Source organism: Odontomachus brunneus, unplaced genomic scaffold, assembly GCF_010583005.1.
Source record: "Odontomachus brunneus isolate Ranch 3 - 2012 unplaced genomic scaffold, Obru_v1 Obru_scaffold_094, whole genome shotgun sequence".
Classification (NCBI taxonomy): domain Eukaryota; kingdom Metazoa; phylum Arthropoda; class Insecta; order Hymenoptera; family Formicidae; genus Odontomachus; species Odontomachus brunneus.
Genome location: NW_022639544.1, coordinates 79,550 through 104,153, shown reverse-complemented (window position 1 = coordinate 104,153; position 24,604 = coordinate 79,550). Strand labels below are relative to the sequence as shown.

The 24,604-nt window shown below is 38.5% G+C and overlaps 6 protein-coding genes across 22 annotated transcripts in view; 3 read left to right on the top strand and 3 right to left on the bottom strand.

The window, feature by feature from the left end:
- LOC116848392 (acetyl-CoA acetyltransferase, cytosolic) overlaps positions 1 to 1,896 on the top strand; it is a 12,764-nt gene extending 10,868 nt beyond the window's left edge. For all 3 annotated transcript variants that reach the window (XM_032824433.1, XM_032824434.1, XM_032824435.1), the window contains exons 5-9: positions 103 to 302; positions 471 to 700; positions 786 to 974; positions 1,071 to 1,233; positions 1,307 to 1,896. In XM_032824433.1, the coding sequence (XP_032680324.1) occupies positions 103 to 302; positions 471 to 700; positions 786 to 974; positions 1,071 to 1,233; positions 1,307 to 1,425 (901 nt within the window). In that variant the 3' untranslated portion in view covers positions 1,426 to 1,896. The remainder of the gene's footprint in view (positions 1 to 102; positions 303 to 470; positions 701 to 785; positions 975 to 1,070; positions 1,234 to 1,306) is intronic.
- LOC116848390 (U7 snRNA-associated Sm-like protein LSm10) lies at positions 1,802 to 4,734 on the bottom strand. Of its 2 annotated transcripts, XM_032824431.1 has the most exons (3): positions 4,553 to 4,734; positions 4,208 to 4,325; positions 1,802 to 2,097 (listed from the first exon to the last, which is right to left on the bottom strand). In XM_032824431.1, the coding sequence occupies exons 1-3, from the start codon at positions 4,687 to 4,689 to the stop codon at positions 1,909 to 1,911; spliced, it is 444 nt and encodes a 147-aa protein (XP_032680322.1). In that variant the 5' UTR covers positions 4,690 to 4,734; the 3' UTR covers positions 1,802 to 1,908. The 2 variants fall into 2 exon arrangements, with proteins under 2 accessions (XP_032680322.1, XP_032680321.1); XM_032824430.1 differs by lacking the exons at positions 4,208 to 4,325; positions 4,553 to 4,734 and adding an exon at positions 2,396 to 4,201 and having other exon boundaries at positions 1,946 to 2,097.
- Positions 4,735 to 6,842: 2,108 nt separating this feature from the next.
- Positions 6,843 to 11,662, top strand: LOC116848399 (excitatory amino acid transporter-like). Its single transcript, XM_032824459.1, has 10 exons — positions 6,843 to 7,244; positions 7,588 to 7,835; positions 7,902 to 7,995; positions 8,187 to 8,385; positions 8,563 to 8,776; positions 8,849 to 9,130; positions 9,622 to 9,855; positions 10,028 to 10,222; positions 10,406 to 10,540; positions 10,600 to 11,662. The coding sequence occupies exons 2-10, from the start codon at positions 7,759 to 7,761 to the stop codon at positions 10,805 to 10,807; spliced, it is 1,638 nt and encodes a 545-aa protein (XP_032680350.1). The 5' UTR covers positions 6,843 to 7,244; positions 7,588 to 7,758; the 3' UTR covers positions 10,808 to 11,662.
- Positions 11,663 to 11,734: 72 nt separating this feature from the next.
- LOC116848403 (ER membrane protein complex subunit 6) lies at positions 11,735 to 13,632 on the bottom strand. Of its 4 annotated transcripts, none has more exons than XM_032824468.1 (5): positions 13,500 to 13,632; positions 12,886 to 13,392; positions 12,382 to 12,542; positions 12,232 to 12,324; positions 11,735 to 11,998 (listed from the first exon to the last, which is right to left on the bottom strand). In XM_032824468.1, exons 2-5 carry the CDS (start codon positions 12,923 to 12,925, stop codon positions 11,933 to 11,935), a joined length of 360 nt encoding a protein of 119 aa, XP_032680359.1. In that variant the 5' UTR covers positions 12,926 to 13,392; positions 13,500 to 13,632; the 3' UTR covers positions 11,735 to 11,932. The 4 variants fall into 4 exon arrangements, with proteins under 4 accessions (XP_032680359.1, XP_032680360.1, XP_032680358.1 ...); XM_032824469.1 differs by lacking the exon at positions 13,500 to 13,632 and adding an exon at positions 12,103 to 12,122 and having other exon boundaries at positions 12,886 to 13,466; XM_032824467.1 differs by lacking the exon at positions 13,500 to 13,632 and having other exon boundaries at positions 12,886 to 13,497.
- Positions 13,633 to 13,664: 32 nt separating this feature from the next.
- LOC116848398 (ryanodine receptor) overlaps positions 13,665 to 24,604 on the top strand; it is a 56,266-nt gene continuing 45,326 nt past the window's right edge. For 8 of the 11 annotated variants that reach the window (XM_032824455.1, XM_032824454.1, XM_032824458.1 and 5 more), the window contains exons 1-2: positions 13,666 to 13,913; positions 16,239 to 16,710. In XM_032824455.1, the coding sequence (XP_032680346.1) occupies positions 16,657 to 16,710 (54 nt within the window). In that variant the 5' untranslated portion in view covers positions 13,666 to 13,913; positions 16,239 to 16,656. Of the gene's footprint in view, positions 13,914 to 16,238; positions 16,711 to 24,604 lie in introns of those variants that run through there. The other 3 variants (XM_032824449.1, XM_032824447.1, XM_032824448.1) reach the window with 2 other exon arrangements.
- On the bottom strand, positions 18,447 to 20,072 carry LOC116848401 (protamine-like). Its single transcript, XM_032824466.1, has 2 exons — positions 19,948 to 20,072; positions 18,447 to 19,224 (listed from the first exon to the last, which is right to left on the bottom strand). Exons 1-2 carry the CDS (start codon positions 19,974 to 19,976, stop codon positions 18,855 to 18,857), a joined length of 399 nt encoding a protein of 132 aa, XP_032680357.1. The 5' UTR covers positions 19,977 to 20,072; the 3' UTR covers positions 18,447 to 18,854.

Genomic DNA, 24,604 nt, shown 5'->3' with positions numbered 1-24,604 from the left:
CCCCCCCCCCCCTGGCTATACCACTGGTGTAATATGAACATAAATCTAAATATTGAAGGTATAAAACATTGACATTGAAGTGTGACATGCAATAATTTGCAGGTCTGTGATAAATGGTTATACTTCTATAAAATCAGGAGAGAGTGATATAGTTGTAGCTGGTGGTCAAGAAAACATGAGTAGAACACCACATGCCATCCATCTCAGGAATGCTGTCAAATATGGAAATACTAATTTGGTTGATACACTGATAGAGGATGGTTTAACAGATGCCTTCCATAATATTCATATGGGAATCACAGGTAAGAAAAAGATGTTACATAACTGAATAGAACATATTTAAATCAATATTCTCGCATATTACCTTGCATATTATATATAATATCTTATTTTTGCATATTATAATATGTATAATAACATTATTTTATATGCATAATAATGTATTATTGTTTCTAATTTATTATGAATAGCTGAGAACCTTGTGGAAAAATATGCAATAAGCAGAGAGTCACAGGACGAATATGCGAGTAAATCTCAACAGAAAGCAGAAGCTGCCATTATTGCTGGACATTTTAAAAACGAAATTGTTCCAGTGATTATTGAAAAGAAGAAAGAGATTAATGTCATTTCTCAAGACGAATTTCCGAGATTCCAGACGACTGTGGAAAAGCTGGCTAAGTTAAAACCAACATTTAGACCGGTATATGCAAATATATCTTTGTGTAACACCATATAACCTTATAAGCAAAAGGAATAATATTTCTAAGATATTACATTGTGTTCAGGAAAACGGCACGATTACTGCCGGTAATGCATCTGGTATGAGTGATGGTGCAGCTGCTTTAGTTTTAATGTCTCAAGAAGCTGCTGCAAATAAAGGAATAACACCATTAGCCAATATCGTTGCAGTTGCGCAAGTTGGAGTTGAACCACGAATTATGGGCATTGGGCCAGTTGATGCTATCATATCAGTTGTTAGTATAATAATAATATATTTGGTTCAATATTGATCGCATTTATTCTAGCGGAACACGACTTTATAACTGAAAATGTGCGCACTATTATTTCAGTTGAAGAAAGCAAATTGGACGAAAGAAGAAGTAGACTATTATGAATTAAATGAGGCCTTTGCAGCGCAAGCGATTGCGTGTATTCAAGAGCTCGGGTTAGATCCTGAGAAAGTTAATGTCAATGGTGGCGCTATCGCCTTAGGTCATCCCCTTGGTGTATCAGGTATTCGTTGAATTAATGCTTAAACTTTCTTCAACGGAACTTTCCTCACTTTCTAATCGAATTATGTTTTTAGGAGCAAGAATACTGGTCACTTTGTTACACATTCTAAAAAGAACTGGAAAGAAAAAAGGTGTCGCGTCTTTATGCATTGGAGGGGGTATGGGCATTGCTATTGCTATTGAAAGAAAATAACGAATGTCTCTTTTATCTAATAACAAGTTTAAAGATCTTTAAACTTAAAACTTTAAACTTAAAAATTTAAACTTATAAAGTTAAAAGATCTTTTTTACGAAAATAGCGTTTATTTTATGTTATATGATTATCTTGGAGACATTCGTTATCTTGAGGTTTTTTCTAATGTATTAAAGTATTATACCATACAGTTTTAGAAGATGATGGACAGTTGAGTATTTTTATACTGTGATTTATACAAAGATGTATAAAGAATATGTATAAAGATATATTTATATACATATATATAAAATATTGCAATATTAAGCTTCTCACAGGCTATAAAGTATACAGGAAGAGTAAAATATGAAGTAAAAGCAAAGTTTCTAATGCTATATATAATTAAATCACAATCGTTTATTTGAACGATACATTATACGTAGCGTCATTCGAGTTCCTATGTGCGGGTAATAAAAAGGGTATTAAACTAAATTTATATAAATCTCATTTCCTCTCTGTGAATTCAGAATCAGTCTTATTTCTACTTTGTAACATCTTGTCTACGGCTGCGAGATCTTCCCGTTGTCTCTGTTGAGCGCGTTGTGCTCTGAAATTATGTTTCATATCTGTAATTTCCCTCGGAGGACCCTTTAATTGTAGCAACTGTTCCTTGATAGCTGGTATAATCCGTATCTTAAATTGTAACAACATGCTTTCATCAGAGATGACGCTACATAACGTAAAAATATACTTGTGGTACTAAAGTTATTAGTACATACCAAAATATTAAGTACCAAGTTAAATTTTATAAGTTTAAAAAAAAGAGCAAAGAATTGACTATTTAAAATTTTAAAAATTACATATACAAAAATGTGAGCCTTAATTAATATTTATTTTTCCACTTAATCTCGAAATAAAAGTAAATATTTTCTCATAATTGATACATTAATTGACACAATTGACACATAATTGACTATATTAACAAGCATACCAGTAAGATATCTGTTATGATTTTCCATTTTTATCAAAACATGAAAATGGTTTATCTACAGCAACTGTTAAAATCTCATCGATGCATGATACACAAAGTTTTGAACGTTTCTTTATCATATGACCCCAGAAAGTATCTACATTAGTCTTTAAGTCTGTCAAGCAAAAGTAAGAGCCCCAAAGCTGTGAGTTCAACAACTTTTCATCTGGATGCTGTTCACGGCACAAGTTTGTACAATCAACATTCTTCTCTGACATTACTTCCTCAACTATGGATATCGTGTCACAACACGCAAAAGTATTTGGTACATAAACGTCTTGCACTAAATTATCGCCAATGTATAAACATCGTGGGTTCTCTTTCCCTGTTGTACGAGAGATAAATTCTCGTAGACCTTTCCAATTTCCTTGACTATATATTTTGCCCTTTTGTAAATGTTGGCTTACAACATCAGTTTCTTTATTTTGTACTATATCTAGGAATGGTCGATCACCAGTAAAAAAGCCTGGTTTTTTTGCAAAACATATTATAATATCAAAAATAGATTTCCACTCCTCTCCAAAAGCATAATTTGCGGTAAAATTCACAAAGTCCACATTTGATCCAGTAAGGAGAAAAATTGAAATTGTTGGTTTAATCTGTTTTAACCATGACATTATAGCTGTTATATCAGTTTTGCGCAAATATTTTTCCGGATTTTTCTTAATATGTCCAAAAATCCCTTTACCTGATTCAAAATGACTTACAGAAAACATATAGATCATACCATCTAATATATCAGGCCAGATATTATATTTATCCTGATGTGATTCACATTCTTCATCCAGGGCATCTACAGCCCGTGCAAACACGAGACTTGCTGGTATATCGAAATAATCCAACAAACTTCTTACTTTCTCTGACAAAGGACCATTCCAAGCATCCAAAACATTGTTACAGAAAATATCGGTGACTTCCCATCTCTGATCAGGATATATCTTCTTTATCTGATCTTTATTCAACAAATGTGTCCCATGACATGCTCTATGAATAACACCATCTGGACTTACTTTGAGTACATTTCCCCTCTCAAAGTCTAACAGCAATCCTTTTTGCATAAAATCCAAATCGCTGTCTGTCAATGGTTTTAAAAGTTTTTTACTGTATCCCCGGTTATCTACCATGAATGTAGCTAACATCTCATATTCCATATGCATCAGGTTTGTGATGTTATAGCGTAATAAAGTGTTATCCAAGTCAAAGCCAATGCAGTCGTAGTCAGCTAGCCTCAACATATTCATGTTGTGTTCTGTGTAATATGCCTTGAAACTATACCGACAAGAGTTCATATGCCCAGTGATATTGGTTAATAGAACTGTTCTATCAATCACTTGTTTATGCACAAATGTATTCATACACAATTTGATAGTATTATAATAAGAATACTTTAGGCTTTTGATCATATCACATGACCATATCAGCTATAACCAACAATCAGCATATGCTGAAATACAAACAGTTGCAACAACGTTTTGAAATCATATTAGACAACTTTGAGATACCAAACTCCTACACTTTGCTTGACAGTACTCGGGCGCTTATTTTTCGAGAAATATGAATGAAAGGAAATATATTTTTTTATATTCTCTTTACAAGTTTCTGTGTATTATAACCTAAAAGTAGTACGATTCGTCCTATGACCTATATATCATTCTGCAAACTGCCCCAAACATTACCAGACAGAGACTAGGTGAAGGAGAAGCGGGAAAGTGGTCAGAGAGAGGGGAGAGAGAGAAAACGTATCGAAAAATTCACAATTTTCTATCTACTTACGTTCGGCGGGATGTGAACACAGCGGATGTTCCTTGCCTGCACAAAGAACATGTCGTATTTAAAGGAGTCTCCGCGTGGATCCGTGAATATACAATCTCTCATAACGATGTTCATGAACCTAGAAAGATAGACATGATTACGTGTGTCGAGTTTAGGACCGAGAACATTTCGTCACGTCAGGACGAAATCTTCTTCACTTATAACAGAAAGAGTCATACATTAATATCGAAAAAGTACCTCACTACGAGAATATTATGTTATCGTAAATAAACGACACATTTTTAAATATAACAGCAATTACCAACAACGCCATAACGGAGATAAAATGCGTTGCTAATTACGTACGCATCGGCCTCCTCGACGATACCGAAGATCGATGCCTCATTCCGCAAGTCCACCGTTGTTCGTTGCTTCTCGACGGCTTTCAGCAGAATCGACAAACTGTTGTAAAAAAGATGCTTTTCGTGGTTTCCTGTAGTCATCGCAAGTATGGACGAGAGCGCGCCACATAACACTTAACGCCGAAAAGCTGTGACGTCACGCGATCTTTACGCACGAATCTGCGCATAACTGACCGATTTGAACGAGAGTTACACTGGTGTAGAAATGTAGCTATTATTTTGATATTACTATATGAAATTGTTTATATATTCAACTTTAATCTGATTGCTTTTCATTTATTTGTGTTATTCTCTTGACGATAAATGCATTATTATCCATGTTCCTATATAAAAAAATTACATGCTATCAGATGTCTCGAATATATCGAAGTTGTATCGAAGCTTCTTTCCCGCGATGCTGATTGGTTGTCTTGTTGCACGTCGTAATGAAACAACCAATCAGCATCGCGAGAAAAAGACTTCGATATGGCTTCGATACGACTTCGATACGACTTTGATACATTCGAGTAGAATACCGAATATAAATTGCAGAAATAATTAATATCACAAGTGATAAATATATGATTTTACCAATACTCATACAATAGTTTGAGTTTATGTTCATTTTACTTTGAAACTACTAACTTCGAAACGAAAAACCTTCATTGAACCAAAAACAGCTGTCTCAGGTAAAAGTAGTGTGTCTATTAATATTATGTTTTATTATATAAACGCTTAAGAGTGTACCCAAGAATTATCATATGACAATTGTAACTTGATTGTCCTGAACGCATTATTAATTCCATCTGGAGACTCGTTCTTTCGTTCGGAAGTTGCGAGATGTTAAACGCGTTATCGTGGGGAGATTCGATTTGTCCTCGTATTATACTACCACCGTGAACCCGATGCTAGTCTATATATAGTCACTCATAGCCGTCATTGCTAGAGGAATTAGGTTACTTCCCAACGGATATACAAAGGGGTCTTGTAAATGGTCGTATCCTACATGCATCTAAAACAATCTCGTACAAGTATTTCCGCGTATAGATATCTTCTTGTTTTCGCAAACAGCTACCGGCGCTGTAGAAAATTAAAAATCGAAGAAATTCGATTCTTTTGATCGAAAGAAAATACGATAAAAATTTAACAGAATATAGATATCAAATTATTACATGGTTTCTGCAATATGTACGGCGATTCGAATAATAACATTTTGACATCATTAAATTAAAATTAATGACGCCATTCGTCACACTAAGAACATTGTTACTGATTGTCTAAGATAAAATTTCTGAAAACGGTGTCGCAAAGATATAGCTTTAAATTGTAATATATGGATTAAATTTATTATAATTTTGCATAAATCATTGCAAAAGGCGTTCACTTTTGTTATCGTTATGTACGAGAAGATTTTTAGAAATATAATATTAATTATGACTGTTTATCTCTCGATATTTTTCATAGATAAGAGATATTTTTCTCTATTTTTAGAGGGCGAACTACATTCTCATACCAAAGCTTAAAAGCGTAATAACTTGGAAATATAAAATGTACAGTTATTTATTGAAATCTTCGTCGGTTTTTAAGTATAGAATGTACGAATAAATCGAATCTAAATTTAGTGAGCAATATTTTTAAAGTATCCTGTATGAAATGGTACAAGCTCATTATTATAATTTCACTGTGTAATATATTACATAATATAATCATTGATTTGATCAATGGTGTTTCTACACTGGTATCCTGCGATTTTGCGTCACACTTCCGCATCTGATGCCTGCTTCTACGAATGATGCGTTACGAGAGAGCGTCCAGCACTCTTCACGCTTCTACGTCACCGTCGAAGATTCATTTCGCGCGCGTATGCGAGGTCTCTTTCTCTTATCCCGTTCTCATTCTCCGTCCCTATCTTCGGTCCAGCATGTCTTCCGTTCGCCAATATGCAGCAGCGTGACTGAACGGCTTCGAGCTTGCCGGAGCAAGCGGGCCGGTTTCAAAACCAAACGCCATACCGCGCATTTTTCTTCCTTCGGCGCTTATTATTCGGTGCCGTGCGACCCGCCGCCGATGAGTGCCCTCTTCCTGTGATCACCCGGTCTCTCTTTCTCCCCTGAACGTCTCTGTCATCTGTCCGTGCGTCCCTTTTCCCCCTTTCGGTGCGCCTTTCGCTTCCCCGGGCCTCCCTCGGCGCGCGCACTAATCAGCTTCCTGGATGGGGCACATTATCTGCCTGATTGTGCAGATCCCAACGCCGCGATACCTAGCCCACTAGCAGATCCATCCGATCTCGACAGTCGATCACGCGCGCGCGGAAAGCCTCGCGGATGTCACTCGCGCCCGCGATACCGCAGTGCAATGATCCTGGACGTAATAGATCGGGTGTGACCTCCTTCGGGGCCTTATACCCCGTCGTCGTCTTCTCGGGAACAGCGTGTCGATTCTCGCGCGCTAGTGCAGCCCGCTCGGACGGTCCTCGGGTGGATCGCGCAAAAGGATCGTCGTGTGTCGTGATGTACTCCCGAACGATTCGCACGTGCTTCGATAATCGTACGCGAGAAGAAGTGCCCACTTGCGAAGTTTGATTGCGGAAAACGTGAGGACCAAGCCAGAAGAGCGGAAGATAATCTTGGTGGAAGTTTTTCGGATTAAGTTTTTGTGTATGCAACATTATCCTTTGTTTTTATGTTTTCTTTTCTGTTTCTATGAAGCTACAGAAATTTACAGAATTTATTTACAGAAGTTACAGAAAGTTACAGAATGCTAAAATTAGAGTATCTACTTGCCACTCATTTAAATTTATCGTATCTTTCAGTTATATTTGATATGGTAGAATTCTAAAGATATTTTCGACTTGAGTAACATAAATTGCACTACGAAGCTAGAAAATCGTAATAACTTTTAGCTTTAAATCATAATAACTTCATTATCAAAAATATTAGGAAATATAGAATTATATAAACACATGAATGATGTATGTTCCTCCTATACTCGATAATATAGAATTGAAAGAGCGGAAGTCTGAATAAACCGAAATGATACACACCATTAGAAGACACAGCACAGCCATGAAGGCTGCGGGATGATGCTCGCAAGATCCATTTCGACATACTTTGCGTACGAAGGAAGATACTTCACGAAAACCTGAAGTGACGTGCTTTTGAAGCCTGAAGGATGTCTTTGGGACAACGTATTTCCGGCGCTGTTGCGGTTCTCAGAGGGACCGCGACGGAGGCCAAGGAGGGCCACACGTAAAAATATTTATTTTGTTTTTATCGAGAATCCGAGCTATTTCTCTCACCTGGAATACCTTCCAGATCGTGCACAGAAGAGATCGAAAAAATGACGTCCGAAGAGGAAGTCGAGGCCGAAGTGCGACATCAAGTGACGGCACTCGACAGGTTACAGATGGTTAGTCAGCTTCTTTTCTTTTTTCATCAAATTTGTTTTGCATCAGTAAAATCTTAAATATGTGATCATCAAATTTCGTTGAAAATATCCTAATCATTCTATGATGTAGCTTGATAAAAATATGAAAATGCCTGTGGTATGCACGAGAAATCTATTGAATCTTACTGCATGTTATAAATTGATAAATACAGGTAGTAGAGTGGATGGGAAGTAACATGCTTCTGGTATTGACTATCGCTGGAGTTTTGGTGGGTCTGGGACTCGGTTTTTTGGGTCGATTGGCCAATTTGTCGCCGCAGTCTATAACTCTCATCAGTTTTCCGGGAGAAATCCTTATGCGGATGCTGAAGATGTTTATCCTGCCACTTATCATCTCGTCGCTCATCTCCGGTAATTAATTCAATCCTAAACAATTATCGTCAAGTAGGAAAAGCTCACAACGTAACGTACACAAAGTAAACATGTTTTGCAAAACAGAGAAACCATCTATCTTGAAATTTATTTCTTGATTCATCTCCATCTTCGTTCACTGAAGCTCGCAGTGCATGAACGGAACGTTACTTTTAGGAATGGCACAGCTAGATGTTCAAAGGTCAGGAAGGATAGGGATTAGAGCGTTAACGTACTACTCGGTGACGACTATCCTCGCCGCTATAGTGGGCATCGCGATGGTGTTGATGATTCATCCGGGTGACCCGCAAATTAAAACTACGGTCGCGGCAGTGGTGAGGGCCGAGGAAACCAAGGTCTCCACTGTAGATGCGATTCTCGATATCATTCGGTACGGAAAAGCGTTTCCAACTACGTGACCGTAAAACCTACGTACGAGATCCGCGGCTCTTTCCGTTTCCAGAAACATGGTGCCGGAGAATTTGGTGCAGGCATGCTTCCAGCAGGTTCAGACCTCCTACGTGAAGAAGAAGGTTGTCGTGATCGGCAGCTCAAACCAGAGCGAATACATAATGGAGCCAACCTTGGTTTACAAGGATGGCACAAACGTAATGGGTATGATCGTGTTCTGCATCATCTTCGGCGTGCTCGCGGGCCAGATTGGACCCCGCGGGAAGCTGATGGTGGACTTTTTCGTGGTGCTGAACGAGATCATTATGAAGCTCGTCACGATCGTCGTGGTCTGGTACGAAGCAATGAAACAATTTGTTTGCCTCGTAAATATAAGCCACGATTGAGGAACAGTTGATCGTTGCGCATTATATAGTTATAATCAACTTCATCATTACTTTCAACCTTGTGGAAGTTACAGAATGCTAAAATTAGAGTATCTACTCGCACCACTCATTTAAATTTATCGTATTTTTCAGTTATATTTGATATGATAGAATTCTGAAGATATTTTCGACTCGAGTAACATAAATTGCACTACGAAGCTAGAAAATCGTAATAGCTTTTAGCTTTAAATCGTAATAACTTCATTATCAAAAATATAGGAAATATGGAATAATATGGAATAACATACATCATTCATGTAAACACATGTATGTTCCTCCTATACTCGATAATGTAGACTTAACTTCATTATTCCGCGATAAGAAGGAAATTTTTATTTCCTCGGCTTATTTATTTTGTGTTCTGATTATTTTCTGTCGCTGTATACGGCAATTATCGCAGGTACTCCCCGTTCGGAATTATGTGTTTGATAGCTGGAAAGATCATGTCGATCACCAATTTGGCGGCAACTGCCCAAATGTTAGGTCTGTACATGGTAACGGTTATATTGGGCCTGATGATCCACGCGATCATTACGTTGCCATTGATCTATTGGTTTATGACTCGAAAGAATCCAGCTATATTCTTCAGGGGTATGATGCAAGCCTGGGTGACGGCTTTGGGTACGGCTTCGAGGTAACAATCGATTGTTTTAAACACCTTGCTCAAAGTGTATAATTCTTAATTTTTAAGATATCAAAAAATATATAAAACATTAGAAATCATAATCTCAACTGTCTGGAATAATTGCAAAGCTTCAATCGGCGGATTCTTCATAATGATAAGATATCGATGTGCGGGTTTACAGTGCGGCGACCTTGCCTCTAACCTTCCGTTGTCTCGAAGAAAATAACAAGATCGACACGCGAGTGACACGCTTCGTCGTGGCAGTGGGTGCCACTGTGAATATGGATGGCACGGCCCTTTACGAAGCTGTGGCTGCGATCTTCATCGCACAATTAAACGGAATCTCGTTGGGATTCGTTGAAGTCATCACCGTCAGGTAGAAGCGATATAATTATTCATCATAGAAGAGAATGTCGCTTTTTTTTACGAAATATTGTTACTCAGCAGATGAATGAAGGCAGATATCGAAAAGAAAAGTTCGTGCGCGATTAATGTCTTTGATCGGTGAATTAAAAGATAATTAAATTCCTGCCCCAAACTTTACTTTGATGTTTTACAGCCTTACGGCTACCTTGGCAAGCGTCGGCGCCGCGAGCATACCCAGTGCTGCATTGGTTACCATGCTCTTAGTGCTAACTGCCTTGGGTCTTCCTACGAACGACGTGTCTCTGCTGTTCGCCATCGACTGGATGCTGTAAGTTACGAATGTAGACACTGCGATTCCATAAATTAAAACGATCAACTTGTTTTAAGGGATCGGATCAGGACCTCGATCAACGTCCTGGGCGACGGCTATGGCGCTGGGATAGTCTATCACTTAAGCAAAGCGGAGCTGGACAAGATGGACGAGGAACGGCGACTGGAGGTTTTGGAAATAGGAAGCCCTCACGAAATCGTCGCCGAGAGTTGTAAACGGGAGGAGGCGTCAACGCATGAGCAAACCTCCGAGACGAAGATCTGAGTCTGCGGACTTTCTCGACCAAATCGTTATTTATTGTTAGGAATGTAAATCTGAGTCGGAGTTTGCAGGAACTAACGCTCGTCCCTGTGTTAATATTCGCGATGTACGATTGACTTTCACTGCCGAAACCGAGTTTCTTCTCGAGTGAATTAAGTATTTAATACGCACACGTTACAAAGAGAGAGAGAGAGAGAGAGAGAGAGAGAGAGAGAGAGAGAAAGAGAGAGAGAGAGAGAGAGAGAGTAACATTGTATTATTTAAAATATATTCGATTATTAAGAATGCTGTAGGTACAGATGTGGTGTTTTATCTAGCGATATATAAATATACGATTTCCGTTTATTTCCGTAGCCAGAGTGGTAGCATAGTAACGAATGAATCAAAGTGCCAACGCTGAAGTAGAAAGTGCGAGCATGTGAGTACAAATCAAGGAAAGTTGTACACCCATTTCATACTTTTTTTTGTTTTTCAATATGTGTAAGAGTTCTACTTTGGGGTATATAAGGAATATTAATGTATAGTAAAATAGAAATATAAAATATACATTAAATCATTAGATATCGTCACACAAGGTTTGTATACCATTAATAATCAGGTCGAGGACGTGAGGAATTCCTCGACATTTAAAATAACAGACGACTTAGGAATATTACATCACGTATATAATTTAACAGTTATATTATTCTAATACGATAGCGATTAGAAGTATTAACGATAGAACTATTTATACAAATGTGTTCATAATGCATGCACCAGATATGTAGGACTACCGATAATGCTTCACCGAATAATTAAAATTTATTGATTAATTTATTACGTAAATATGATACATATAATAAAGAATATGACTACTCATATTGCTGTTGCATTACCTTCTCTATACATGTGTGTATATTATTTCTATCTTAATATTAAAGTACCACATAATAAAAGCCGCAATTGTTTTATTACATAATTAAAAGTGTATTCTATATACATATCGATATACTTATACAATATCACGTGAACGCTTTATCGTTTATTTGGTCAGTGTCTGAAGTACTTAGAGGTGATGTAAATACAACGATTCAATGACTGTTTTATGTAATTATGTATCTTTACGGTATTATGTATGTAATTGCATGATCATAATTGCTGCGAATCACCTGTTGCTGCCATTCTTAATAGACGTGTACCATCCCATATAAAAATCTAATTAATTATTAAGAAATTTATATCGATATATTATATATAGCTGTTGAAATGCTGTTTGAGCTTGTTAAGAAAATATTTATTTGTGCATTCTGAAAGGATACGTCCAAAATAATACGTATGTCTGCAGAGTAGAAGTTTCATAGTCACGAGACAATTGCTGTTAAGGAAAATGAATCAGTGTTATGATAGAATTAAGATACGTTTTGACGGAAAATTGCCTTAAAGGATACAAAAAGCCCTCCCCAGAAGCCACTCGTTAAAAGATGCCGCCTACTAATGAAATACTTTTTCCACTGACCACCTGCTTTCATCAGTAGCATTCCCTACAAAAAGATTTTTGTAGTATTATATAAAATTATCACTAAATCAAGTAATCTTACCCATAATCCGAAAACAGCAAAAAGATAAAATCCGAATCCATATATTCCAGTTAACCCTAACAGACCAGCTGTACCACCTGACAGCGCTGCCATTGATATCTTACAATATTCCACAACTGCAGCATTATTTAAGACTGCAGCCTCGCTATATGCAATCATTTCTGCAACATGAAATTTCGTTTAAATTGTTTTAGCTCATTTTTCTTACATTATCCGATAATATTGCAGTTAATATGAGACCATGGAATCATAACCTATCAATCTATCATCCATGCATTATCATATTGACTACGATATTATACTTGTTACGCACAAACTATATAATATTTTACAAAATAATTAGGTAAACTACGATTGAACGCGTCAATTAGTTTACTGTTTTAAAAACAAACAAATAAATAACAAACATAACCTCTCAAGAAAATTAGTACAATGTGTGTGTCACAAGTTCCACTGTGTCTGCTGCAGTTGTGTTTATTTCCATAATGACATTGATGCACTTACCGCCACTTTTGTCCTGCTTTGTTTTGATTTTTCCCAACATCTATGTGAAACTGTGATATTTGTCAAAACGTTAACCTAACAGCGAAAATAAATGAATGACTATACGCGAATGATGCTCCTGTCGGCTGCTTCTGTCGAGACACGTCAGCTTCTGCGCGTGCTGCGGTTCTTTAATCGATGGCGGCGAGTTCAAAAAATCGTCGGTAACAGAGAGTCGCGCGTTGCTTAATCTATTTCTCGAAGAATCCATTCTGTCGCGTGAACAACACGTTAGTTTGAAAATCTTGGCAGAGATTAGTGGCGAAACAAGAGCGAGCCACAAGATTATAATAGTCATTTGCTGTAATTTGAGAATGTGCGAACCCAACATTGTCAAACGATCTACTCGATGCGACAGTACTCGAATTCAATCATATTTTTCCCGTTTTTTTCATTTCGGTCTGTTTACATTTTGTAGCTTCGTAGCCATTGACTATTCTTCATCGTTGTTGTCGCAGATCTGCGGAACTTCATCAGGAATAATTCTTTTTTCCAAGATAACAATTAAACAAATAATATAAATTTCAAAGGAAACACGTTCATGTCACAAGGAGGAACATTTTGTCGTTGCTTACCTACTTGTTTATTGCGATTGCGGTCATCGACAGCCGTTTGGTGACTTGGATTGTTTATTGAGATTTCCTCAGGAATGATACGAAGCGCGCAGAGCGGAGCAGAGCAGAGCTGCGCGGCTCACTCGGCTCGAGGCTGAAAATAGCCACCGGAGAGTCGCTCGTTCTCGCTCCGCTCCGCTCGGCTCGGCTCGACATAGCTCCTCGAGCTTCGACGGAAATTTCGTCGCGGGGGCCTGAGCGTATACCCTACGAGGTGAGCTCTCGGTCGAACTGCGAAATATACGACCTCCTGCACCCTCGTGGAAGGTGCAACGTCGACAAGGTCGTCCTTGCGAACACTCACGTGAGATCGTGAAACGAGACGAGTGCGCGAATTGAGAGTTCGACGGTGTCGAAGTGAAGTGCTATTTCGAGGTGAGTCTTCTCGGGGTGAATGTCGCGATTGATTTTCTTTTTCTTCCTCATGGATGCGTGCTCCCGGATGCGAGTGACTACTCGCGACCAGTGCAACGGAACTCGTGCACCACCGGTTGCACCGCGCAACCCCGATACGCTTGAAAACAGGATGTGTATGTATGTGTGTGTGTGTGTGTGTGTGTGTGTGTGTGTTTGTGCGTGTGTGAAACGTTAAGTGGTACGCGAGGGATGTTTCTGCAGGGTTGTATAGCGTTCACGATCATTTTTCTCTTCTAATTAATCAGGTAATTTTATATAATTTCGGTCAGAGTGTCGTAGAGACGTGTAAAATGTTGCCAAGTGAAGTTGGAATACCATCAGAAACGCACCATGCACAAGGTAGTGATTTGATGCGCAGCTTCAGAGCACACGCTGTATAATCATAAAATTAATTTTAGAATTAGACTCTCGTTTATCACGGCAAATGATGAATTGCCTCTTAAAAACAGCTGCGATATGGAATTTTGAATTTTAAATATATTTGTGAGATTCTCAATCTTTAGCAGACAGTTGTATCTTTCTTATCCTAAAATTAGAAACTCGGTTTTGTATTCTTATGCAATACTGCTTTCTGGAACAGCGTTGCCAGACAACAGAAAAGCCGTCGTAAAAATATTTAAAAGACACTCCGGCATTTCAATCACTCTTGGGAGTCGTTTATTTAAAGTTAGCTTAATAAATTCAATAAAGATTTCAAGATCTTTCTTGGAATTTTGTGGGATTATATTAACTCGTCTTGACCTTATAGTTTCACGATATTATTGTTGAATATTATTTGTAAAAGTAACGATAAATTGTCTCTGGCATAAAGTGTTCAATATCACGACAAAGGATAAAGATATAAGAAATATTTTTAGAATAGGAGGAGTAGAGATTTTTATCGATTTTCTATGGAATTTTTATCTAATTTATCACGAAGAGCGCGGATTTCATCGAGCAGGGAAGGAGATACATTTGCTCGTCTCTGATTACTTCAGCCAGGTTTGTGAATTTTTGCAACGGTAGAGATCACGTGTCCTTCGAGGTACCCTTAACCTTCGATTAACATATTAAGCGCGGTAATGGGAGTCAGTCTCACTAAGCGCATGGGGATATTTCGGTAAGCCATCACGGATGCATCTATTTCTGTCGCATTGCTGGAAATAGATTCTCAGGGAAGGTAAAATCAACCAAATGTATTTTGTCCGCTGCGCCGAAGCGTTGCATCGTCACTGACAAATTATACATTCTCAATAAGAAGGGTTGAACAATTTCATGCATTCTTGCGAATAAGATATTAGATGTTACATCGCAGATGTTGGAAGAATATCCGGCTTGTTTAATATGATACTCGAGCACGTCTTTTGCGTTGTTCAGATTGCTCATCGCAATCTCATGTGTTAAACAACTGCAGTACTATACGTATAAAGACTATAGATTGGAAACGCTCCTTAACTCAATTTTGCATTTAAGCGCGGCTCAGCTTTATGCCATATTCAGCGTTTCGTATTCTATTCATGATTCGCGCTCATGGCAAAAATATCGGTGATTGCGAATCGATGGCGGTATTACAAATGTCGCTCGCAGGTTGAAACGACAGTATCGATAGTTGGTGAAGTTGTGCTTCTTACATTCGCACTATAGACGAACCAGATCTGATTAGTCACGGATTAAAAGTGCCACTTGACGTCTCGACCTTATAGCTTCGCTGTCGCGCTTTACCATTCCGAAATACTTTCTAACTCTAGAACGTAATCCGGCCGAAAACTCCTTTCGTGACTCACATCTGAGATTACCGTGGGAATGAGAAATGTGTGTTTGCTCGAAACTATTTTTACGCATAAGCGAATCGCCAGAATACTCTTGTTTCGTCGCACATCGCGCGGAATTTTAATTAACACGAGCGAATGTATAGTAGTCGAGATAGTCCGCGTATGTGCAATATTATGTGTGCACATTAGTGCGGATAATTTCTTTCGATTAAAAGTTCGAGTAGATTATAGCGACTTTCTTCAGAGCTTGAAAACTTGAAGAGATATATTCCCTCAAAGGTCATTCCAGTCCATAAGTTCATCTTCCATAGATCGCCTCCTCTACTAACCGATTTAATATTGTATGACACGTTCGTGACACGTTCCTCATGTCCCGAAACACTCCGACAACTCTCCAGCGCGTTATTTGGTTTCATTTCGAAAAAATATATCCCGGCGATATTTCACGGTAAGACAGCTGCGTGTAATACGGTTCGTAACCGAGGGGGATTTTACGTTAACGTAGTCACGAGTATGCGGAATTTGATTGAAGGTGCCGAGCGCTTGCGCAAGGGTCGTCGGCGAACGGTCTGGGTGCCCTCCCGGCAGCAGTGGGTGATCGTCGGTGCTCCACGACGGGTTAGCACGTCGACGTCGACGTCGCCATCGTCGCTGTCGTCTACATTGTTGTCGTCGTCGACGTCCTCGTCCTCTTCCTCGTCCTCGTTGTCGGCTCAGTCGACGAGACGAAGAGGCCGAGAACCTGCGTCAGGATAGCGACGGGAATATGCCAGCCACGCGAGATTGTGCATGACTATCCGCTACCTCTCCAGCATCGATAAGGGTGCCTCGGACACGAAGAGACACGCGAGATAGGCACACGCTCGCGTAAACGCGTGCACAGGTGCGAGCGCGCGTGAAAGTGACGCAGACGAAGGAGGCTCGTCGCGTGGGGAAAGCGTGTCGAAGGGATGGCCGACAGCGAGGGTGGCTCCGAGCAGGACGACGTATCATTCCTCCGCACGGTAAGTCCCACTTTGCCATGGGCGAGCTTATAATTCCGGATCCCGCGGGGCTGGAGGGGACGACCGGCTTCAAGGTTGATGATTAAGGGGGATGACGCAGGGCTTGTGTGACACTCACGGAGCAAGTGGACAGATTAGAAAGCATGCACGAACGAAAATTCGTGACGATATATAGGATAGTTGTCGTTGTTGTTGTTTTGATTTCGTCGTTTGGTTTCATTCAAAGGCTTATATCGAGGAATGTCGAACAGTGGTCTCGTGGTTGATATTACAGGGGATGCTGAAGCAATCATTATCAAGGGCGGAGAGATCGTCGAGCTTGCGTGGAAAAGCGTCAGTGTCAATACGCGTTTATTATTAATAACACGCCACGCAACTATGCGTACTATCTCTCCTACTCGAGTCCGTCCTACTCGATTATTCTATAAAATCGAGTTGATTAAACCATTAATTAAACCGCTTATAGTGCTCCAAGGTTTTTTTTAATAAAATTTTATGAATCCGCGTCGGCGATAAATCAGATGGAGATTAAATATCTTCGTCAATATAAGTGACCTCGTGAGATTCACGTGGTAGATAGTCATGATATGATGATAGCACGACAGGTATCAATAGGTTTGAAACGAGCCAAGTGTAAATATGTCCGTTGGTGTGCCCGCAAAGAGCGCACGAGAACGGAGAGGTGGTTCGCGTTCAATGATGCAGTGGTGTGTTTGTGTGGAAATGAATGAATGCCGATGCAGTTGAAACTTTGCACACAGAAGGCAGGCAAACTGTACATTATGCGAGGCTATCCGATACAATACATACGTAGTGCATTGATGTAGACGACGGTGGTAATAGTAGTAGTAGTATTATTACAACATCATATTGTTCCTATGACTTCTCAGACGATCTGGGGAAAAAATATCGGAAAAATTTTTATCGTATAAAATTAGTCTCGCACCAGAAGATACTTGAATTCGGGAAACTAACGGCTGACATATAATCATATTGTATCTCAAATTAAATGAAGTCGCATTGTTCGATTAATGAAGAAAGAGAAATCACTAAATTAATAAAATTTCAATTTAGCTTCGCGCGACTACTAAATAAATTTGATGAGCGTCAGCTGAAATTGCCGGCGTTTGTTTTAACTTATAAACGCTTGCGTGCAATTTCTTATGTAGAAAGTCGCGGTAAGAAAAACCGTACGGGATTTTAGTGAAACATGGAAGCACTTAAAGTACCTTGTAACGCAACCTTGACCCCGTTCGACCTGCAGGGATCAAGCGGTCGCATTGGTCAAGGTTATACTTTTGCCATCGCGCGTTTGACGTTTGCGCATTTAATCCGTTATGCTCTGTTTACATTGTCTGTTTGTTCGATATCTACCTTCTACCTGATTACCTTCTACCATTAAATTTAGGTGCAAATATCAGAAACGTTAGATCAACACAAATAATGAAAAGTTTGCTGGCATGCAAATTTCTCTCTAACAAAGAGATCAGTCATGATTCGGTATCCTTATCAAGTTTTAGTATCATTTCTATCCATAAAATTGATTACTGTTCGCATTTAAAAGGAACTTTGATTTATTAATTACAAATTATATATATTTATTAAAATACATTAAAACATAGAAATTATGAAAAATGCAAATAATGTTATAATGCTTAAGTTGTTTAAAAATTTATGCATATTTAGATATATTAAATTTATTATACAACATTGTTCACAAATTATACAATATCGCGTGTATACCGTTTTTATGACCTTCGTGTTCGTTTCAACCATTCGTTCTATTATACTTTTTCATTTTCAAGCGCAGTACACTTGGTGCTTTAAAATTTCGGAAACTATACGTATCGTATGCTATCGATACACATATGATGATTTACACATTATATTTTTTATATTAAATTGGAATATGTATATCACATTATTTATAATTTTAAATTGAAATTCTAAATTAAAACGTAAAATTTATTTCAGCGAATTTGTCATTTTCAATACATGTTTTTCGCTGCATTGTATCCGAAGTTAAAAAAAGAATAAATTATGGCTTAACTTTTTGCCATAATAAATAAACATCCTTTATCGTTGTTTGTTACTGAAGCTTCTTCCGGAGCATTTAACGACAGCCATAAGTTTCACTGCCAGCGTTAACGTGCACCTCTCCTTCTCATCATCCTGCATCGCCTCATACGCTCTTTTTCGGCCAGTTCTACGTACTGTTTCCTGTCCTCATCGGACATGTTGGACCATATCTTGCCGGCCTCCCGGGCGACCTCCGCCACGCGTTTGCCGGGACTCTTGAAGTACATCTCGAGATAGAAGATGATGAAAGGATTCTGCGAAACAATTCTCCGTTTTCTACGTCTCCTGGATCTGGCTCTAGGTCTGCATTGGCAATTTGATCTTCTCTCAGCTCTGCGCCTGCGACGGTCCATACGTCGTACCGTTTTCGCATCGTCGTCCTCGTTTTCCTCCATAAGCTCATCCATCTCTTTTCTCGGTTCATTAAAGATACGTCTATGTAGAAATTCGGGTATTTAGTTCTTTACGCACAACATTATTATTGTACTCTGACTTTGCAAACTTTTGTGTACACAAATTAATGGTGTACACAAATTAAACGTTTACTTTTTAACGAATTTTGAACGAGTGACACGAGTGATGTTTTGATATTCGATAGCATAAACATAAATTTGTTGCAGACTAATTAAGGTGTTGCCTTTGTAAAATGCGTCATAAACATTATTGCGCTCGATGCGTAATCATCTATCGAAGCAAATGGAATATTATCGATCCTTGTGCGAAATTTCCGGTTTTTCCTCGAAGTCGTTCGCAGATGTTCAGCTCGGTTTACGACCTCGGGCGAAAATTTAATGAGCTTTTATGATCACGCGACATGTGTGTGCGAAATGTGAGAGATAACGTTGGGCAGGCAAGTTGACTGTGAGAGCGATTTCGATCATCGACACGGCTGTGACTGCTCGTCCGTGGAATTTAAAAGAGGCATCCTCACCGAGTCGATGCACCGGTGGTGCATAAAATCGCATGAGAAATACGTTCCTGTCAGATTCGCGTCACGACAACACGCCACACGAAATCGGCCGAGCTCTCAGTGCCGGTGTCGCGAGAACATTCGTTCGTATTTTACGCGAGAAACCGTATCGCGACGTCATTGGACAGGTTACTTCTCCTGCGAATGGATCCGGCAAGTTCGACGGGAGAGCGTGAAATATCGCTCACCTGCCATTGTCGGATGTGCTGTCGTCCATGCTTCTTGGTCGCTATCCTTAGTAAAATTTTTACTTGATAATTTGACGTTTGCCCGAAAAAGAAGGAAAATGTCTCCCGTATGAAAACATCTGAAGTTTTACGATCCTCTCTACTTCGTGCGCTCGAGAAAAGTCGATAGCGGCTTTATCGATTATCAGTATTGCGATCGACTTTATCGATTATCAGTGAATTTTGATAAGGACGAATATCGATTATGCGTCGATACTAAAATACAGTCAGTTGCGTGCATAAAGTTGGATGTGAAGCTTCGGGAAGTTTCTTGGTTGCGGTATCTTTTATAATCCATTGAGAAAATTGCTTCTTCGGCGAAACAGGCAAATGGTTATTCTCGATTTTACTTCGATTTATATTAATTCAAATGCAAAGACTTGAATAATGGACATTTACAGGGCGACTTTGAGATTAAACGGGAAATAAATCTTTCAAACTTTTGTACAGACGCAATAAAGAAACGAGAAAATACGTGTGACGGTATATTTCTTGAAATTATTGACAAATTTAACATTCCCATTAATTTTGCTCGATACATTTTGCGAAGCGGCTCGTACGATCGAATAATTCGATGTTATTCATCGTGTAGTTTGCTAACAGAATTTCCCGTCGAATACATGTAATAATCACCGTTCGCGTGTTTGGAAATCTAGTAATGTCTGAGACATCAATGTGTTGTCAATGTTGTTCTTTGTGGAGTCAGTCACTTTAAGTTTAACTATAGAATTCGATGCAGGCGCTTGTCCATCTGATCAATATGGTTAGCGCAGCTTTCATTAGTGATGTCGCTTCGAAAAGTGATGAATTTATAATTAATTCACCGCGATGCGCGCAGCATGCATCCAATGCACTGAGTATCGAACAACAAACGATATAGTACATGTACGACACGGCAGCACGCTGTATCAACACCTTTCTAACCTTCTTCCGGCTCAGTGATGTCGCGAGGCGTCACGAAGTTTATTATTTTTTAGCGATAAAGATCTATTAGATGTTCTATCGCTTCACATATACGGCTGACATTCCTGATAAATTACGCAATTAATGCCCGTTTCTACGCGTAGAGAATTTTATAGTAAAAATTACTATAATATTTTGTAAGTTACTAAGGATTTTGTAAGAAATAGGTGGACATTCTGCCGTGATTCACTCTATCCTTTCATTTTATATGAGCTACTTATATTTTAGAGTTTGCAATGCGAAATCTATCATGTTTCTAGCGAAATTTATTATGTTCCTTAGCAAGATAGACTTTACTAAATATCTGTTTTTATATACTATTAAAGCGGAAGATAATTTATATGAAAAAAGCAATTATATATATTTTTTTTCCGTGTACCAACATTGATTAAACTTTAATTTGAATTTAAATTCTATTTAGATAAAGATTAAAGACTCTATTTAAACTTAGATCAAAGTTCAAACGAAGTTGGTAGAAACAGATACATAAGCGATTTTTAATTTAATCAAAATTATATATAAATGTAACAAATTAATTTAATGAAACTTTTATCACTGATGATTTGTAAAATTATGGACGTGAGTACTATCGATTTTGTTAGAAGGCTCTCAGGATTTTTACTCGAAAAGTTTCAATTTTATCAAATATGCTGAGCTATGTGTATAATGAGTTCCTCGTGTTCTCTATCAGTTGCAACAAGTACGAAAGATTAATATTTTGAAGCGTGTTTATTTCATTTTCCGGCTCACTGCACTACGTAAAGATGATTTATGGTTATTCACTGGTTTGACAGAATTATAGGAATTATCTGCTTGTAAAATGGTAGCGCACCCTTGACCTATACCGCGATATGTTGCGGCTTCGATCGTCGTCACAGACGCCGGAAGTAACCGGTATATTTGGTTCATTATCAGAGCACAAATCTCGCGTCTACCCGCCAAACGTCCAATTACACTACCGTAATCACCAGTTGTGAAATTATTTATATTTTAAAAACGGCGGAATATATACTATCGAATTATTCGGATAAGAACGCTGTTATTATAAAAATAAAAATAACAGTTGCGACAATACGTACTCGAACAAGTATACAAATTACGGGTATTACAAAAGAATTGTTTTTTTTTTGTTTCTTCGTCGTATTATATAAATTCACAAAAATCAAATATCGAGCGAACTGGAAAAATAAATATTTTCTTCGTACAGTCTCGCCGATGAACTTTGGCGAAAGCAAACGTTCACAAGGTTACCGGTGCCGAGAACAGATTGACCATCAGCGATAGCGCTTCTAAAATATCACGATAAACAAAATTAGGTTCGCCCGGTCAAATATCCAGCGACTTTCGGTACCTCGCGTGTCGCGAACGCAAATATACGGGAGTACCGGCGAATTGCGTGCCATTCCTTTTAATCTGGCAGGAAGTTATGTTAATGTGTCTCTTAACATTACTTATGCATCTCCCTGTTGCATATGGATTTTTTTTCAAACGAACCGCCAACGCGTCGGAAATGTACGCGCGCGTATGTTTATCGTGGTTCATGTGGTTCACTTCTCATCCGAAGACAGATTGGGTGTGGTTGCGATGACGTCGACAGGATACAATTAATATGATCGCATTAAATAATTTGCCACGCTCAAACTATCGCGAAGTGAACGTCGAGAGCTGCCATCGATTTCAGTTAAACTCTCTAATCGGATAATTGCTTTATCTGTGTGTGTTGTCATTTACTTGATTGTAGTGAAATTCTGATAATTTCGACGTCGCGATATATTAGAGTACTCTCTGAAGATATTCTTAACACTAAGAATAGTGGTAAGTAAAAAATTAATGTTCGTGCAGTTACTTATTGTCGAATTGACGACATAGCTAGACAAAATCAACAGAAAATACTGAAGTCAATTTCTTTTTCAACATAGTTATCTATTTTGTCGAGTTTTATACAATTTTATAATGTAATAATATTCATAATTTAAGACAAAAACATACAGCTTATCGTGATGTGAAACTTTCTATGTCGATTTTACCTCAAAAATATGATCGTAAACACCATTAAATTGGTGTGAGAGAATTATCGAAATTGTAATTTAATTGCCAATGAATCGTGAGGATCATTGTCGCAATTGGAAAATATCTCGCGCGTCATCCATCACGTGTTTTTCAGTCAAAAGCCGATCGCTCTCAATTTGAGGAACTTATCTTTTAACCTTTTATATGATATTAATAGTTTACGATTTTTTTACATGACAAAATTCATTCAAATTCATTTAAACAGATAAACAAAGTGTTTCGCACATGATTGCAGAAATACTCAAGTCTTCACGTCGATTGTTTTGTTCGCCGGCGTCGTAGCGTTGTTTAGAAAAGTGCTGAAGAAGAAAATGGAGTACTTAGATGATTGTCGAACCGTTAATTTGCTACGTGCACTATTAAAGCCAGGCCTGGAAATGTTGACCACGGTGCGACCTTGGCGCCCAACTCATCACACCTAATATATATACTATAAATGTGTACATTGGTGCGATGGAATCGACTGATCTAGACGCGTATTACGAAAATAACGGGACAAACAAATTTCTCGTGCAATTTCGACTTAGTTCCTATATAAGCTCTAATAAAATTTTCACGAACGCGTACAACTCACCTGCGTTCTCTCATCTATATCTCCTCTCGTTGTCTCGCTCTTTCTTACGATAAGCTGCTTTCTCCTTTCATTCTTTCTTTAGCATCGTTTAAAGTTGAAGGATATGAATACTATTCAACTTTACTTAGCAGTCTTTGCAGTATCTCAGAGTGGTAAAATGAAACTTTCGATAAGAAGTATCAATATATCTGAAGTCGCATACAAACAAGTGTATAGTTTTTCGAAAGAAAAGCAGCTTGCGTACAGATTGAGATGGACATTTTGTACGCGTTCAAGGGTTGAAATCGAGCGACGTAAATCGAGTGACTCACTGCTTTGAGCTTTGCAAGGCGCGACATTATTAGGAACGTGTGTTAAATAACGGCGCTTCCCGCAATGCACGCGAGTGTTGTTTCCTCTCGATGCGAGATGCGAGACGTGTCCAAAGATTACGAAGTGCACTCGAGACCGGCGTATACTTGCATATGCCTGGTTCTCATGCATTCTTGAGGTCATCCAAATTGGTTCTGGCACGGTGACCGCATTCTGCCGTTCGGCTCGCATCATAATTCACGTGGTTTCATAAAGTCTCATTATTATGTCAGATAATTATTTCGCGAAATGATCGACAGATCGACAATCACCTCGCTAATCGACGCGCCTATCGATTCTAATTTTGTTAGTTCGTTTGATTCAGATGCAAATCATAAATCACGATTTCCGGTGCGAAGCAAAGTGCCGAATTGCAACATCATTTGGCGGTATTGCATATTATTGCAGCATAGCAGCTACCAACTCGATGTAATGGCGAGATTCGTCGAGAGAAATCTACGCCGAGTTCTCTTGTTTAGTTAGACTGTATCGATATTGACAAATTGCGCAAATAAATGGCCTTTTAATTAAATATAAATTCTTTAAGAATTCTATGTAAATGTTACATTAAAAAGAAAATTAAATTGGAGATACTATAAGTGAGAGAGAGAGAGAGAGAGAGAGAGAGAGAGAGAGAGAGAGAGAGAGAGAGAGAGAGAG